Here is a 16,746-nt window from a genome sequence, read left to right on the forward strand (position 1 = left end):
TGTATCCAATGGCAGGAAATTCACAGCTTTTTAAAAAATACAGATTACGTGTTCTTTGTTTGGTGTTTCTAGCCATGAAGTGGAATAGAAATGTACAAATTAGTGAAACAGTTGGTGCTTCTTTTGACTGAAGATGCTAAATGTCAAAGCTATGTATAATATTTATTTCAGCATAAGTCAATTTCATTGACCAGCTTCTAAGGTTACCTTACTGGAATGGAAGGTGTGGTATGCATTAATGCTTGGCAATATATATGCAACAAGAAGCCTGAGAGGGTGCAAGAAGATCTGATGCAATGGGTCCTCTAACAGTAGGGGCGGAAGTTTGATTTAGTGACCTGCATTTGGACAGCCCTAAGACCAGCCCTGAAAGCTTTGAATGAGACCCCTCAAGACTTAAAAACTACAGTATCCAATGTGACAAAAGCAAGAAAACGGTGAGGATTTGAGGATTAATAGTACTCATCGTATTTGTTTTAAGTTTCATTAAACAGGGTTTTAAAAGATGAAGTCCATTTCGGTACAACAGGAGAAATGAGCAGACTATTTCTAGTGTAGTCTAGAAAAAGGTCTACAGGGAATTTAATCTAATACCCTTCTTCTGCCTTTGTAAGATCCTTGTCCAGATTCTATTCTGGAACTCCAGAAATGCAAGATTTTTATGTTTATGTTTGTGGGGAAAGTGACATAGCTCACTGATAAAGGATCTGTATGGTTGAAGGCCATGGATTCATGGTACCTCCAGGCAATGAAGATTCATGTTTCAACCTGTTGTCCTATCAAAACTCTGTATCTTGGCCCATTCCTGATCCAGGTGTTTCAGTAAAATTGTTGTTTTGCCCAATTCCTACTTTTATATACTGCTGAATTAGAATGCATACAACAATATTAAAGATCTGAGTTTAGTGTTCTTGCAATACAATAACATTCTGTTATCCTGTAAGAAAAGGCTTGCAACATCAAGAAGACAATTAAAAAGAACAGGAAGTGCATCAAATGTTATTATTTATCCAGATGATAACAATGGTAGAGCAGCATATTTCCATTAGTTGATTACATAAAACTGAAATAATGAAGACTTCATGAGTGTCTAAGTCACAATAAGCTGATGTATTAATGGGTTTGTCATGTTTGTAGCTACTATCATGATAACTGTCATTTACAAAAAGAAAAAGAGTGTTTATAGCAATAGCAATAGCACTTAGACTTATATACCCCTTCACAATGCTTTACAGCCCTCTCTAAGCAGTTTACAGAGTCAGTACACTGCCCCCAACAATCTGGGTCCTCATTTACTGACCTCAGAAGGACAGAAGGCTGAGTCAAGTTTTAGCCAGTGAGACTCGAACTGCCAAATTGCTGGCAGCTGGCAGTCAGCAGTAGTAGCCTGCTATACTACATTCTAACCACTGCACCATCACGGATCTTAAGCCATGCTTTGAAGAGAAATTAACGTACACCTTATTAGATCCATTTGAATTGTTAGATACATATAAATGAGGTATTTTGATTTTTTTAAAAAAATGCATTACATTTTTTCTACATTAAAACTTGGAGCACACAGAGAAGCACTTCTGAGGAACAGCATTCTTATCCTTCACCAGAAGCAGATCCTTCCATGATTCCAGGAATATGAGTCTTTCAGTCTTGATAAGACTTCACCAGAAGCCACATGAGGAGTACTGTTATCAGGACTATCATAAAGTTGAGGAAAAGCTCTTGAGCGGATCTATCCATGGTCAGGAGGAATCAACGGAAAGGAGAAACTTTGTGGGATGAATAGGACGTGGAAGCTCCTGTTTCAATTGTCCTTGTGGTCGACCTTGTCCTCACCTAAAGAACAAGAAAGATCCCAACAAAACTAGATGTGTGAGGATCACAAGCATTTTCCAGGCCTATTTATAACACAACTAGCATAAGTAAATATTATTTCTATTGCTAACCTTTGTGCAAGCAACAGATATTAAAAAAGGCAGAAGATATCTCTAACAGCTTATCACCTTCTTCAGTTTCTATCAAGCCCCAAGCCTTCTTGTCAACATCACCCAACTGCCCCAAGAAAGAGGTCCTTCATGAGAATGCTATTTAGATTTGCTATGATGATGATGATGATGATGATGATGATGATGATGATGATGGTTTTGTAAACATATTGTATTTTGTGGGAAAGTTACTGGTGCCTACATGCTTGTCAACATTAAAACAAAAGGGAAGTACAGGCTTCCTTCCATGCATTTTGAGATCAGCCATTTCAAAAGTGTAAGTATATTATGGTTAATGCCTTGCTTATCCAAAAGCTAGAATGTATGTGTGTCTGTGTATCTGTGTATCTGTGTGTGCATGCCTTCAAGTCATTGTTGGCTCTTGGCGACTGCCTGGATAAGTAACAGCAGTTTCCTTGGCAAGATTTCAGAAGTAGTTTGTCATTTCCTTGTTCTTAGGGCTGAGAGAGTGACTGGCCCAAATTACTGTGCTGGCTTTGTCCCTAAAATGGGACTAGAACTCACAGTCTCCAGGTTTAGCTGGGTGCCCTAACTACTGCATGAAACTGGTTCTCAACAAGCAAATACTAGAACTAGTTTACCTTTAATGTGATTCCTATTGAGATGTGGACATGTCCACTTTCCAATTGAATCCTGCTTGGAAGAAGATCATTGAAATTTGGGTATATTTTTATATTATTATTATTATTAATTTAATTTAATTTATATTTATTTATTTATTTATTTATTTAATTTATATCCCGCCCTTCTCCAAAGACTCAGGGCGGCTTACAATCTAAAGCACAAATCAATGTGCTTAGCAATAGCCTTCATTCTATGTATATGCCTGCTTATTAGGTCTTTCGGCCCCACCCCAAGTGGCATTATTACAAAGTCAGCTTATTGCCCCCAACAATCTGGGTCCTCATTTTACCTACCTCGGAAGGATGGAAGGCTGAGTCAACCTTGAGCCTGGTGGGATGCGAACCTGCACTAATTGCAGGCAGCTGGTGTTACTTAAGGAGGCATTAGCCCACTGCTCCACCAAGGCTCTTTTAATAATTATGTGCAATTTTTGCAATGCAGTATATTTCTTTAAACCTATGAAATTGGGTACCTAATAAGCATGATACCTGTAAATTCTCTATTTGTTTAGTGTTTAACTTTTCTTACTTGTCTCTTTTCTCCTTTTTTTGAAAAATTTCATAAAAACATAATTAAATTGAAATACCTAATTGACCTTGGCTAACTTCAAACAGCAAGGCAATGCCAAATCTAATGAATGAGAGACCAGCAGAAAATCTAATAGACTGAGTGTTTGAAAATCATTTCTGTATTGTTGCCAAGAAAACAACATGGATGTCAGTCTCATTTCATATTATCTTATTGCACTACTGAAGTGTTTTTGAAAGGAATGACATTACATCAAATTGTTGAAATTTCAAATAAGAAATCAAGTGAACCATATAGAAGGCATGAAAACTTGTCCTGCCTCTTCCTTGAGATTAGAAAGATGACAAGGCATGTTATAATCCCATGCCACATATTTCCTCAATTTTGATTTTTTTAAAGAACAAAATGGATTCCAACTGCATGTAAATATTTGTCAAATGAAAAGACAGTGATTTTTCAGGTAATGGGATTGATACTGTAACTCGAAAGTTTAATATACTTAAGATCCACAATGTATCTCCTTTAAATACTTCGTTGATATGGTAGCAAAGTGTTACTGTCTATTCATCTGGGCAATAATTGCAATTTTTCCTGAAACATTTTGGAAAATAGAGAAGACAGCACAAAGAAGAGGGGGCCAGCCTATTCTCCAAAGCACCTGAAGGCAGGACAAGAAGCAATGGATGGAAATTAATCAAGGAGAGAACCAACCTAGAACTAAGGAGAAATTTCCAGACAGTTAGAACAATTAACAGTGGAACGACTTGACTCCAGAAATTATAAGTGTGCCAAAGAGATTAGACAACCATTTGTCTGGAATACCATAGGGTTTCCTGTCTGAGCAGAGGGTTGAACTAGAAGACCTCCAAGGTCCCTTCCAACTCTGTCATTCTGTTATTATGTTAATTCTGACACATGGCAGAAAGTTGCGAGTATCTCTCTCTATATTTGGACCTACCATCTCCAACCTGTTGCCCATTGTATTAATGGATTTAGACTCTCAGATTTCCTGTGATAAACAGGGTGATTAAAAAGGTCATTGTATCAAATGTATTGTGATAGGATCTGATTTGAACAAATGAACCCTGCATAGAGACTGCCAAGATGAAATTACCTAGACATTTAATCCATCTGTATGCATGTTCAGGGCTATAAATGGTTTGCACTGGAGTAATTAAAAATATTTCTTAGTCACCCTTTATCTAGAGGACTCCAGGGCAGTGGAGGGGGGAAAAATCCAAATAAAGCTATGCACACAAATAGAATATAATAAAACCAATACACAAGCATAACCGAACACAAAACAGCAATCAAAAACAGTAATTCAGATAAAGATATTGACAATAAGGATACTAAAGCTGAGCACCTAGAGACACTGAGCAGTTATTGACTGAATTTTATTCTTTATTGTAAGAGAGGAGAGAGGAATCTGAAGATAAACATTTCTTTCCTTCATCACCTTTCTGTAAGGCCAGTTTTTTTCAAGGATGTGAATCCTGTATTAGTGCGAGGTCCATGCAAAATGAAAATATAATCCATCACCAAACTGTGGGGCAACTATATTTGAAAATATAGTAGCCTTTCTTCCATTTAGCCAAATAAGCTTTATAATAAAACAATGCATGGTTTTGTAGAAGGGGGATCTTACTTCTGCACAGAAGTCTTAACTATTGCATCATCCTTTTCCTCCTTCCCGATCAATCTCAATCTCATGTGAACTCTTGAGTACACCAAAATTACATGTGATTTCAGTGCATCACAACAGCTACATGGGAATGCAAAACTCTCATGAGATTTAAGATTTACTGAGATCTGGCCATTTTTTTCTCTTCAAATGTGGAAGTTGCAGACACTCCAATTAATTAAATTGGAGAGGATGAGAGCATATATTATTGAAGGTCCCCTCCAAGGAAACTAACAGGATGTTTCTAATAAGACTACAGTTCATAACTGCTTGAATTCAAAGGACCTTATTTTTGAGCAAGCATGTTTAAGTATCTACTGGAAATATTAGGCTGCAACCTAATACTCACTTGCCTAAGAATAAGTCTCATTGCACTTAAATGTAACTTATTCTTAAGCAAACATAGCACTACTTTTAAAAGCCTACAAGGTGATAAACAGGCATTTCATAAGACAAAAAAAGATTTTCTTCCCAAAGTCATTTTTCTTAGCAACAGTATAAATCTAGGTTTGGATTTATGACTAATAATCTTGACCACAAATGTACATGCAGATGCTGCGGCAGTTCAACTGGAGATTTACATATCTCAAGTTAATTTCTTAGAATAAGTGTCAAAGCTGTGAAGGTCCTGCACCTGAAATCTTAAAGCCATCTTCCCCTATGTGATATCCTCCAAAGGAGTCAGAACTACAACTTTCAGAACATTGGCAATGTCATGGCTAGGACTCCTGGGCTAGGTCTTGCTAGGTATAGCCAGGACTTTCTCCCTCCCTCCCTCCCTTCCTCCCTCCCTCCCTCCCTTCCTTTCTCCCTCCCTTCCTCCCTCCCTCCCTCCCTCTCTCCCTCCCTTCCTCCCTCCCTTCCTTCCTCCCTCCCTCCCTCCCTCCTTCCCTCCCTTCCTTCCTAAGGAAGGACAACTGGGGAGGAAAAATGGTCTTCAAAGACGATGCCTCCACCCACTGCACTGTTGACATGAGCCAAAATATAAAAATAAGTCCCAAATGAAAAAAAGAAACAGTAATTCTGATCCTTCCCTACTTTGATCAAATTGCTGTTGTGACCCCCTCATAGAATAAAGAATGAAATGGATAATAATCCCACCACCCTCCTGATGTAAGAGAATTCCATGCATATTGGGGTTTTTCCAAGCATCTTGGTCTCATCTTGGTCTAAAGAGATCCGCTCAGTTAATATAGAAATTAATGTTAGAAAAAGCCAGCAGTGTTGCAACAAGATCGTCTTTAAATTAGAGGATCCTTGTTGGTTCTCCTACAGATATCCTATAAGTGCTGATTTTATCATCTTATTACATGTCAGTTTTGTTTTAAGGTAGAGTTAAATGCTAGATGATCGAATTGTAACCTTGCCTTTTATATTTTTTTGTCCAAATTTACAGCACATATTACTAAGCCTTTTAGGTATATAGGACAGTGAATATTTGATATGCATAGCTGTGTCTGCAAAGGACTTTAATCAAGGCAAAATAGACAGCATTAAATTTCATGCCATCGTTCATATAGATTTCTTGATTGGATGTAAATTAGTGCAGTGATTGCATACTCTCTTTTGTTTCTCTTCATAAATTTGGGTTAGAAATCTATCTTGGAAAGAACTGTCAGTGGCCATTGTTTGGAAAAGTTGCAATCTTTCATGTAGTTAAAAAAGAATTTTATATTCTTTCTCTCTCCCTCTCCTTTGTTCATTTTGAGATATGCTCTAGGCCATATAAAGACAGATAAAAGAACAATTCTCAAAAATAGTATAGCTATTATTCAAGATTCACTAACCATTTTTATTCTCCCTGATTAATACCCTGTAAATAGCATTCCTGACCTGGAGTTTTTCTGATGTTTGAAGACCACAAGTTATTTATTATTTTTTGCATTTATGTATTATATTATATATTATATTTATGTATTGTATTTGTTTTTTGCGTGCAGGACTATAGCTCTATATCTGCAGGAAGCAAGGAATTCTTAGTGCCACATTCAGAAAAACAGGTTTAAGAGAAACTTGTTAGATATTCTGCAATTCTTTTTTCCATACTTTCTTGCCCTAATACTAGTTTAGTCCATTCATTTTGGGAATTAAAGAATATTAAGAGGCTACAGGCTACATCTTGCAAAATGATCTGAGCATCAAATGCTTTCATTTTGTTTGGTGGTCTTGAGCTTGATTTATGTAATTTTCAAACTTTCTACATTATCCATAAATGAGACTAAGTTCCGCAGAATCCCTACCCTGATTTCACAGGGACTGATCCATGTATCCAGGAAAGGATACACAAAGAGGGTATCTCCCAGGTATAGGTTAACGTGACAAAATGTTATAATAGGATTTTTACGTTAGTACTATTAAGTGGGGAGCAATATAACAAAGCGCAAAGCTGTAAACACAATAAACATTTGCAAGGTCTAATTTCCATAGTAATGTTTGAGATTCTTACAAGGGACATCACTAACTAATGTTTGAAAGTTGAGTTGTGGCAACTGGACTTCTTTTCTTGTTGGTTTGAAACTTTTCACTGCTCATCGAAGTAGCTTCTTCAGTCTGAGCAAGTTAGTTGGTTTCCCTCTAACTCTACCTGGATGTCTGAGGATCTTCATCGATATAACGCTAACTAATGTTCTCTGTTCTATCAAAGTCTTGGTTTGAGAAATGGTAGCTTGCCTAAAGCTCCTGAACTGGTTCACCAACAAGCTGAGATTGCATTCAGGTTCCTTAGGACATGCGGGTTATTATTCAGCTTCTATGTTAAGCTAATTCTGTGAAAGGTAAATCCGCACAGCCCTGCAATATTAGAATTCTAGTGACCCTGTCCCTGATCGATTCAGCTTCCCTGAACCCCCATTCCAAACATGTACATAAGGATAATCCTGTGTCCTTATTATCAAGCATTATGTCCAACAATTAGTAACGGTACCACAATAAGAAGCAAAGCAAGTCAATACTAGACATCATTAAAAGGTTTCTGGCTACACAAAAACAATGGAAAAGTTAGAAGTTGCTATAACTTTAAACCTCAGCTTTTTCCCGCTTTGGAATGTTAGTTTTCTTTTTTCTTTTTTTGAAGAAGAAATAAGATCTACGCATCTCAAATGCATCTGTTGCTCTACCTGGAGAAGGTGGACGGAGCCCCAGAGTGTGATGACCGGAGTTTCTCAGCTTCTTCTCATCGTCCAGTGCTGTCTGGGCGAGAATTCTTCTGCTGGAACTAAAGTAGTCTGAGGGAGGAGAGCATTGGCAACAGAAGCATGATGTCACAGGCTTCCTATTTAAGTGGGGTTAAGCCGATGAGCAGAATTCAGTTGAGGTTATTTAGGTATTGTGAGTAGGGAGGCAAGAATATGTTTAGATTTACATATCTTCAGATCCTGATCTGAATTGGCTATAAGAATGCCCAAGAATTCTGAATCAGGGAGGAGAGTTCTATATATATTTTTCAGAAAGTTGATTCTGCTTCTAAATATACGCTATATAGTGGTCTGCAATGCAAAGAGAAAGAAAGGCAAGTAATTGCCTGGAATTCTCAATGTTATTTAGGCTCAAGAAGTCTTAATCTTTTGACAAATGAGCTTCCAAATTCCAGGTTCTGTGCAAATTATTTGACAAGCACAGCCACCTGTTCCAGTCCTGTCCCACATTCTTATTAGAGTAATCTCTTTGCTTCTCATATTCCTATAGGTTGAGTCCAAGATAGAAACAACAGCAGGTGCCAAACCCTTCTTTGTATTACAAGATGAAGTAACTAGCTAAAGTGTTATAAACTGAAGACCAAGAGATTCCAATTTTGACAGTCATATGGACTTACTTATTCATAAGTTTACCCTATGCTTTCATCTCCTAATTCATTTTCTCAAGAAGTTTATTGGAATATAAATTCATTCATAAATATAGTGCCTTTGGTGTTAAATTCCTAATAACAAGACTCCTGGTGGGATCCCTTTAGCAATTTTGGCAAGCTTTAAATTCTTAATTGATTTTATCTGTATTGAGTTTATGTTTAGTATTTTGTTTCACTGTTGTAAGCCATCTCATAGTATTTGTACAAGCAGAAAGACAAGAAAATGGTGCTTCTGTTTTTAATTTAACATGAACGTTCCTTTTTCACATTTGAAAGCTGACAACATTGCACATCAAGTACAATGGAACTTCTCATGGACCTCTCTGGCTACCAATATGTGCAGAGTTCCATGCAGAAGAAAGGGGTTTTCAAGAGACTGTTCATAAAAAAGATGATGGCTATCAAATCTGTCTTATAGAGTTAGGCCATTGAGCACTGATGACGTTACTGAGTTGGATAATGAAACATCTGCAAGAAAGCAATCAAGCTTAGAAAGGACTTTACAGTTAGACCACTTACTGAAAATGGTGTGAAATCCTGAAAGAGTAACTTTAAAAATTCCGACAGCTACTTTGGTGTAAGGAATTGGAGAAATGAAGTAAACTGAGAAGGACCAAGTCCTGATGTGGTTGGGCCCAGATTTTCTGCTATCCTTCCTGGAAGGTGGTATTGGGGTTTTTTTGTGGGTCTTTTTTTTTGGGGGGGGCATTATGTATTACATGTTTATTACAGTTAGACTGTATACCAAAAGAGGAGGCACTAACTTTTGTCTTCTGAATCAGAGGGGGCTCTGCAGGATGCCAAAATAAGTGCAAGGAGCTTGTTGGGTGGCTATTCCAGCAAGCATCCACATGGGGGTAGGAATGTGGAAAAATGTGTATCATGTCATTGCTACTCAAATTACTGTACACCTCTTCGATACTTGCATCCAATGTTGCAACACTCAAAGGAGTAGCATTCACATCATGACATGATGCACATTTTGTCATTGAGTATCAACATGGTTAAGACAGAATGTGCTGGATAACCTCTCTTCCAGCTAATATGGATACTGTCTTAGAATATATCTGGCACCTTTTTATTCCACACCAATGTCACTTTCCTAGCTGGTTCTCATCTCTGCATCTTTGGTGAAACCAGAAACATGTTCTTCCACTTGACTAGTAGCTCTGTGTCAATGAAGTTTCCATTCTGTAGAGCAGGGGTGTCAAACTCAATTTCATTGAGGGCTGCATCAGCATTGCCGTTGCCCTCAGGGGCCCGGGTGGGTATGGCCCGGGTGGGTGTGGCCTACTGGGTGGGCGTGGCTAGAGTGCTTATGGCCTACTGGGTGGGCGTGGCCAGCTCTACATCGTTCACATCAAGGGTGCCTATGGGGGGCCTGGGCAGGAGTGGGACAGATCTGAGGGTCTCTGGCAGAAGGAGGGTCTCTGGGCCAGGGCCAAGGAAGTGGGGGCCATTCCCTCACTGTTTTCAGGATGGCTTCGCAGGCCACATGAAACCACTTCACGGGCCGGATCTGGCCCCCGGGCCTTGTGTTTGACATGTCTGCTGTAGAGGAATCCATGTGTATACTGGCTGCCATTTCCTCAGTGCTCTGTAGAACATAAAGAATGTAGAATGTAAAGAATGATGTTGCAGAAAGTTGTTTAATAGAGAAGACTAGAACTCTGCATTCTACTCCTTTTTCCCATATGGACATGCCTACATATTAGTCTTCCCAGGGAAGGCAAATAAAATTGGATGACTGTATATAAAAAATATTCTCTTCTGGAATTGGGAATTATGTAGAAACTGAATTGAAATGTCAAAAATGTGCCTCAGAAAAATCCTGTAAAGTGCAAAATGGAATTTTCAAAGCCTGGGGGGGGGGTTTCAAACCAATTTCAAATGGAATGGTTTCATCCATTACTTTGATAACAACTTAATAATGCTAAGAAAGTATCTGAGCTCTTTGAAATATGGGATGTATTAATTACTGTTGCTATTACACAAGTATTTGAAACAGCCACCCTATTTGCTAAATCTCATACCATACGGATATCTTTTGATCCTTCATCCAAAAAAAGAGCAGGTGGCTATTCTAAATTCTGTTGGCAACAGTTCTGAGGTGTGTTGTGCTGAGAGATAAAAACCTGCCAGAAATACTAAATCAATGTTGGATAGAGAGAAAGCTTGCATAAGATGAAATGAAAATACACATTGAAGGAGAGCCATGTTAAATCAAGACAATAGGGCATCTAATTCCCACTCTGGCCAACTAAGCATTAACGGCAAGCCTAGAAGAAGAACAAAAATATTAAAGATAAATATAACTGAAAGGTCATCAATGTATGCAACAAGATTATTTTATCCTGTGTTTCAGTGCCAAAGTTAATTAGTTTTGGGTCCTTGATGTTCTCTGAGCTTGGTTGTTTTCTTGCAGACATTTCATTACCCAACTAGGTAATATTATAAATGCTAGAAGGTTTGTATGGGAGCCCTGGTGGTGCAGTGCTTATAATGCAGTATTGTGGGCTAACTGTCCACAGCCTGGAGTTCAATCCTGACAAGGGTCAAGGCTGACTCAGTCTTTCATCCTTCCAAAGTCAGTAAAAGAAGGACCCAGATTGTTAGGGGCAATAAGCAAATAATGCTTCTTCATTGTAAACAAACAAGAGAGTGCTATAAAATGCTATGGGGCTGTATATAAGCCTCAATGCCATTGCTGTTGCTATATGCGAATGAGGAATTGCCCCATGATCCACTATGTCCAGCATGGCATGAGGGTGTGGTTTAATTAACGCCCTTCGCCCAGTGCGCTCCCACAGGGAGGGTCTGCTCAGGGTTCCGCCGGTGAGAGATTGCCGGCGGGTGACACCCAGGGATAGGGCCTTCTCAGTGGGAGCGCCTGCCCTCTGGAACCAGCTGCCGGTAGAGCTGAGGACTGCTCCCGACCTCCGATCATTCCGCCGGGGCCTGAAGACCTGGCTCTTTGAGCTCTCGGGCCCAGGCTGAGGAGAAAATTTTAATTGGGGTTTTAATCTACAGGGTGAATTTAATGCTTTTTTAATTGGTTTTAACTTTTGTATGTTTCGATTTTAATTCCCTGTAAACCGCCCTGAGTCCTCAGGGAAAGGGCGGTATACAAATGCAAATATTAAATTAAATTATTAAATTAAATTAAATTAATGTGTGAATGGGGAGGCTGATGCTAACTCCTCACTTTCCTGCCACCTGTTCTTCTTCATCTTACCCTAGTTAGCAAATTTTCTTGGTTGAGAAAGAAGAGACGTGCAGAAGAAAAAGCAAGATTCTATTTACAGTATTTGTTTTTTATTTGTTAAGATGCTGCCCATCTCACTCTGCAGAAGTTTAGTTTCAAAGGGAATTATTGATATCCATTTTATTAATTCCTTTATATAATGTAATACATGAAGTCTGCATCATTTAATGCTAGTTGAAAAAAATAGTGTATAGTAAAATTAATTGTATACACACACACACACACACACACACACACACACACACACACACACACATATATATATATATATATATATATATATACCGTATATACTTGAGTATAAGCCGAATTTTTCAGCCCACTTTTTGGGCTGAAAAATTCCACTTCGGCTTATACTCCAGTCAACAAAAAACTTACCGAGGACTTGTGCGCGGCCGAGGCTTTGGTGCTTCCGGGATCGCGCGCACCTCTCCCAAGCCACCGCCGTCCGAGACCTGTCTCCGTTCCTCCGCGCCCTGCCTGCCTGCTTCTTTCCGCAGCGGAAAGAAGCAGGCAGGCAGGGCACGGAGGAACGGAGACCTGCCGACGTTTGGGGAGGTTTGGGCGCCTCCCCAAACCTCCCCAAACGTCGGCAGGTCTCCGTTCCTCCTGCCGACGTTTGGGGAGGTTTGGGCGCCTCCCCAAACCTCCCCAGGTCTCCGTTCCTCCGTGCAGACCTGCCGACGTTTGGGGAGGTTTGGGCGCCTCCCCAAACCTCCCCAAATATCGGCAGGTCTCCGTTCCTCCTGCCGACATTTGGGGAGGTTTGGGCGCCTCCCCAAACCTCCCCAGGTCTCCGTTCCTCCGCGCAGACCTGCCGACGTTTGGGGAGGTTTGGGCGCCTCCCCAAACCTCCCCAAACGTCGGCAGGTCTCCGTTCCTCCTGCCGACGTTTGGGGAGGTTTGGGCGCCTCCCCAAACCTCCCCAGGTCTCCGTTCCTCCGCGCAGACCTGCCGACGTTTGGGGAGGTTTGGGCGCCTCCCCAAATGTCGGCAGGTCTCCGTTCCTCCTGCCGACGTTTGGGGAGGTTTGGGCGCCTCCCCAAACCTCCCCAGGTCTCCGTTCCTCCGCGCAGACCTGCCGACGTTTGGGGAGGTTTGGGCGCCTCCCCAAACCTCCCCAGGTCTCCGTTCCTCCGCGCAGACCTGCCGACGTTTGGGGAGGTTTGGGCGCCTCCCCAAACCTCCCCAATCGTCGGCAGGTCTCCGTTCCTCCTGCCGACGTTTGGGGAGGTTTGGGCGCCTCCCCAAACCTCCCCAGGTCTCCGTTCCTCCGCGCAGACCTGCCGACGTTTGGGGAGGTTTGGGCACCTCCCCAAACCTCCCCAGGTCTCCGTTCCTCTGCGCAGACCTGCCGACGTTTGGGGAGGTTTGGGCGCCTCCCCAAACCTCCCCAGGTCTCCGTTCCTCCGCGCAGACCTGCCGACGTTTGGGGAGGTTTGGGCGCCTCCCCAAACCTCCCCAAACGTCGGCAGGTCTCCGTTCCTCCGCGCAGACCTGCCGACGTTTGGGGAGGTTTGGGCGCCTTCCCAAACGTCGCCGGGTCTCCGTTCCTCTGCGCCCTGCCTGCCTGCTTCTTTCCACAGCGGAAAGAAGCAGGCAGGCAGGGCGCAGAGGAACGGAGACCCCGCGACGTTTGGGGAGGTTTGGGGAGGCGCCCAAACCTCCCCAAACGTCGGCAGGTGTCCGTTCCTCCGCACCCTGCCTGCCTGCTTCTTTCCGCTGTGGAAAGAAGCAGGCAGGCAGGGCGCGGAGGAACGGAGACCCGGCGACGTTTGGGGAGGTTTGGGGAGGCGCCCAAACCTCCCCAAACATCGGCAGGTGTCCGTTCCTCCGCGTCCTGCCTGCCTGCTTCTTTCCGCTGTGGAAAGAAGCAGGCAGGCAGGGCGCGGAGGAACGGAGACCCGGCGACGTTTGGGGAGGTTTGGGGAGGCGCCCAAACCTCCCCAAACGTCGGCAGGTGTCCGTTCCTCCGCGCCCTGCCTGCCTGCTTCTTTCCGCTGTGGAAAGAAGCAGGCAGGCAGGGCGCAGAGGAACGGAGACCCGGCGACGTTTGGGGAGGTTTGGGGAGGCGCCCAAACCTCCCCAAACGTCGGCAGGTGTCCGTTCCTCCGCGCCCTGCCTGCCTGCTTCTTTCCGCTGTGGAAAGAAGCAGGCAGGCAGGGCGCGGAGGAACGGAGACCCGGCGACGTTTGGGGAGGTTTGGGGAGGTGCGCGCGCACCTCCCCAAACCTCCCCAAACTTCGGCAGGTCTCCGGACGGCGGCGGCTTGGGAGAGGTGCGCGCGATCCTGGAAGCACCGAAGCAAGTCCTCGGTAAGCTCCGGGCGGTCACTTGCTTCGCGTCTCCTGAGGGAAGGGGGGGTGACTGGAGCGGGCGTGTTTCCTCGCCTGCTGGGCGCCGCGATTTGCCGGGGGAACGCGCGGGCCCCGAATGGCAGCGTGGAGCGAGGAAGCTGACAGCCAGGGCTTCCCCGAGAGCCGCGGCCACACAGGGTATTCCTGTGTATTCAGGCTTGCAAAATGGCGGATCGAGCCTCTGCTGGCGGCAGAGGCTTGCAGAACGGCGGATCGGCTTATACTCGAGTCAACTACTTTTTCCAGTTTTTGGGGGTGAAATTGGGGGTCTCGGCTTATACTCGAGTCGGCTTATCAGCCTTACTAGTAATCTTATGTGATTGCAATGCAATTGCTCATAATGCTATGAAGCGGACAATCTTTTAGTAACTAGGGACATAGTAAAAAGTTCAGACTGTGCAGCTGGAAAGGTGGCATTTTCCAGTTTTTTCCTGATTAGGAATATTTTTTGCAATGTTATTCCCACAACAATCCTTTTAGGTTATGCTGGGCAAAGAGATACCATTGAGGTGTGTGGACTTCAACTTCCAGAATCCCTCAGCTAGCATACTGGCTGAGGAATTCTGGGAGTTGGAAGTCCACACATCTTATTGTTGCTGAGGTTGACAAACACTGTATAGAGGGTCTGCATTCTCCTTTTCTTGAGGTTTTTAAGAAAGGGCTGGACTCTCATGGATTCTTTCCTGCACAGTGCTGAAGGTTGACTAGGTGATTTTAAGATCCCTTCCAAGTTTACATTTTTTTTGTTTGTTTCTATGAACTTAGTGTTCACAGCATCTTTGGAATAACTGTGGAAGAAGAGCAAAGGCAGCTGCAGCAGATAAATTGTTCTGTCACATTAGAATCATATTCATTGTCCAAGTAACACCTTCAGAGAAACATTTCTGAGGCATTATTGCTATGACATTTTTGGAAACTTTTCATCAGGCTGCTTTCTATTTAACAAGTATGGGAAGGCCATGAGAAAGACACGCGAACTATTTAAAACCTGGACAGAAGCAGCTCATGTATTTACCTTGAGAGAATTCATAGGCTCCATTTGCAGGGTTTTATCTCAGATGAAGACAAGGCATACTAATAACAGAGTCAGTAGAAACATAGCCTGGGTAACAATTATTAGAACAAGGGAAAATTGGGAGATTCTGGGAAGCTTTCTACTTCCTACTTTCCTCTCTTGAATCAGCCCACATATATTTATTGAAATTAAGTGCTCATTGGTTGTCTATTGCTTTTTAAGTATGTTTTGTAATGCTGCAAAATTAATCTGAAGGAAAGGTGGTTGGTTTGTTCCTATGATGTTATAACCGGCACTTTGCACAACTTCCAGCTGAAGATTTATTGAATGACAGGTGAGAATTGTTTAAAAATCATTGCATATCTCCTCAGGATTTTGTATGTATCTACTGAATGTATCAGAGCATACATTCTGATTGTACTGATGCTTCTGAGAACATCCTTGGCCTCATTGTTATCTCCCAGTAATTTGTGAAAAAATATCCCTTAGATCAAGTTCTACCCATGGCAGAATCAAACTGAATAAAGTCCCATTTAACGTCTCCTACCTGGTGATCAAACGTGTATCACATCACTAAAACCAGTACAGGTAGTCCTCTCGTAAAACCAGTACAGCCCATTCCACTCGTAACTCGAAAACTCGTAAAGTGAATCTCGTACCTCTAACAAGATCACTCCCTAGTTCATTAAGACACAGACAGCTCGTTAAATGCACATGAGGTATCTAAGGGTGAGGAAGGCCATGGGGGGGGCTAGTGATGGAATAGACCCCCAAGGCCTCCCCGACCCACTAAGATACCTCATGCTTCCCAGTCCCTCTATGCTGAGCTGGATTCACTTACCTTGAAATGACCCATCTTCTCTCTGCCATGGTTTCTGCCTTTTAGGGAGAGGAGAGTTGATGGAAGCTCTTGGGTGCCCATGATATCACGCGAGTTCAGGCACTGATCTTCTTTTGCAGAGAATGGGAGCCTGAACTCTTACAGTATTTGCTCCTGCCCCCAACTTCTTTTTGCCACTGCCGGAACAATTATCACCAGGACAGAGACTTTGGGGGAACTGGAAGCTCCATCTGCACGCATATGCATGCTTAGAAACGGAGCGAAATGCTCTGTTTCTCAAGTGCCCCACTGGCAACCACGCAGAGCTTCCAGCCTCTGTCAGGTCTCCATCCCTGTAAAAAGAGTTTGAGTGCCTATGGGGCGCTTGGAAACACTTTTTATCTGTTTCCCAAGAGCCCCGTTCCAGGCATACGGAGCTTGCAGTCTCTGTCAGGTTTCCTTTGGGATAAAAAGTGTTTCAGCACCTATGGAGCATTTGAAAATGAAGCAAATGCTTGGTTTCCAAGCGCCCCATAGGTGCTCAAACTAATTTCTTAAGCCCCTTCCTGACGAAAACAAGCCTCCGGAGCAAGTCAGTCTTATTGA

At 42.6% G+C, this 16,746-nt stretch overlaps 1 protein-coding gene across 2 annotated transcripts; it reads right to left on the reverse strand.

The window, feature by feature from the left end:
- Positions 1–586: 586 nt before the first annotated feature.
- Positions 587–16,178, reverse strand: SLN (sarcolipin). 2 transcript variants are annotated; one of them, XR_014492368.1, is made up of 3 exons: positions 16,162–16,178; positions 7,956–8,063; positions 587–1,833 (listed from the first exon to the last, which is right to left on the reverse strand). XR_014492368.1 is itself a non-coding variant. In XM_083361483.1 (2 exons), exon 2 carries the CDS (start codon positions 1,735–1,737, stop codon positions 1,642–1,644), a length of 96 nt encoding a protein of 31 aa, XP_083217609.1. In that variant the 5' UTR covers positions 1,738–1,833; positions 7,956–8,076; the 3' UTR covers positions 587–1,641. The 2 variants fall into 2 exon arrangements, 1 of the variants encoding a protein (XP_083217609.1); XM_083361483.1 differs by lacking the exon at positions 16,162–16,178 and having other exon boundaries at positions 7,956–8,076.
- Between the last annotated feature and the right edge of the window lie 568 nt (positions 16,179–16,746).

Source organism: Vipera ursinii (genome assembly GCF_947247035.1).
Source record: "Vipera ursinii genome assembly, chromosome: 4".
NCBI classification, from domain to species: domain Eukaryota; kingdom Metazoa; phylum Chordata; class Lepidosauria; order Squamata; family Viperidae; genus Vipera; species Vipera ursinii.

Coding starts and splice junctions, on each gene's coding strand:
- SLN (XM_083361483.1), bottom strand. CDS start 1,737: ATGGATAGATCCGCTCAAGAGCTTTTCCTCAACTTTATGATAGTCCTG.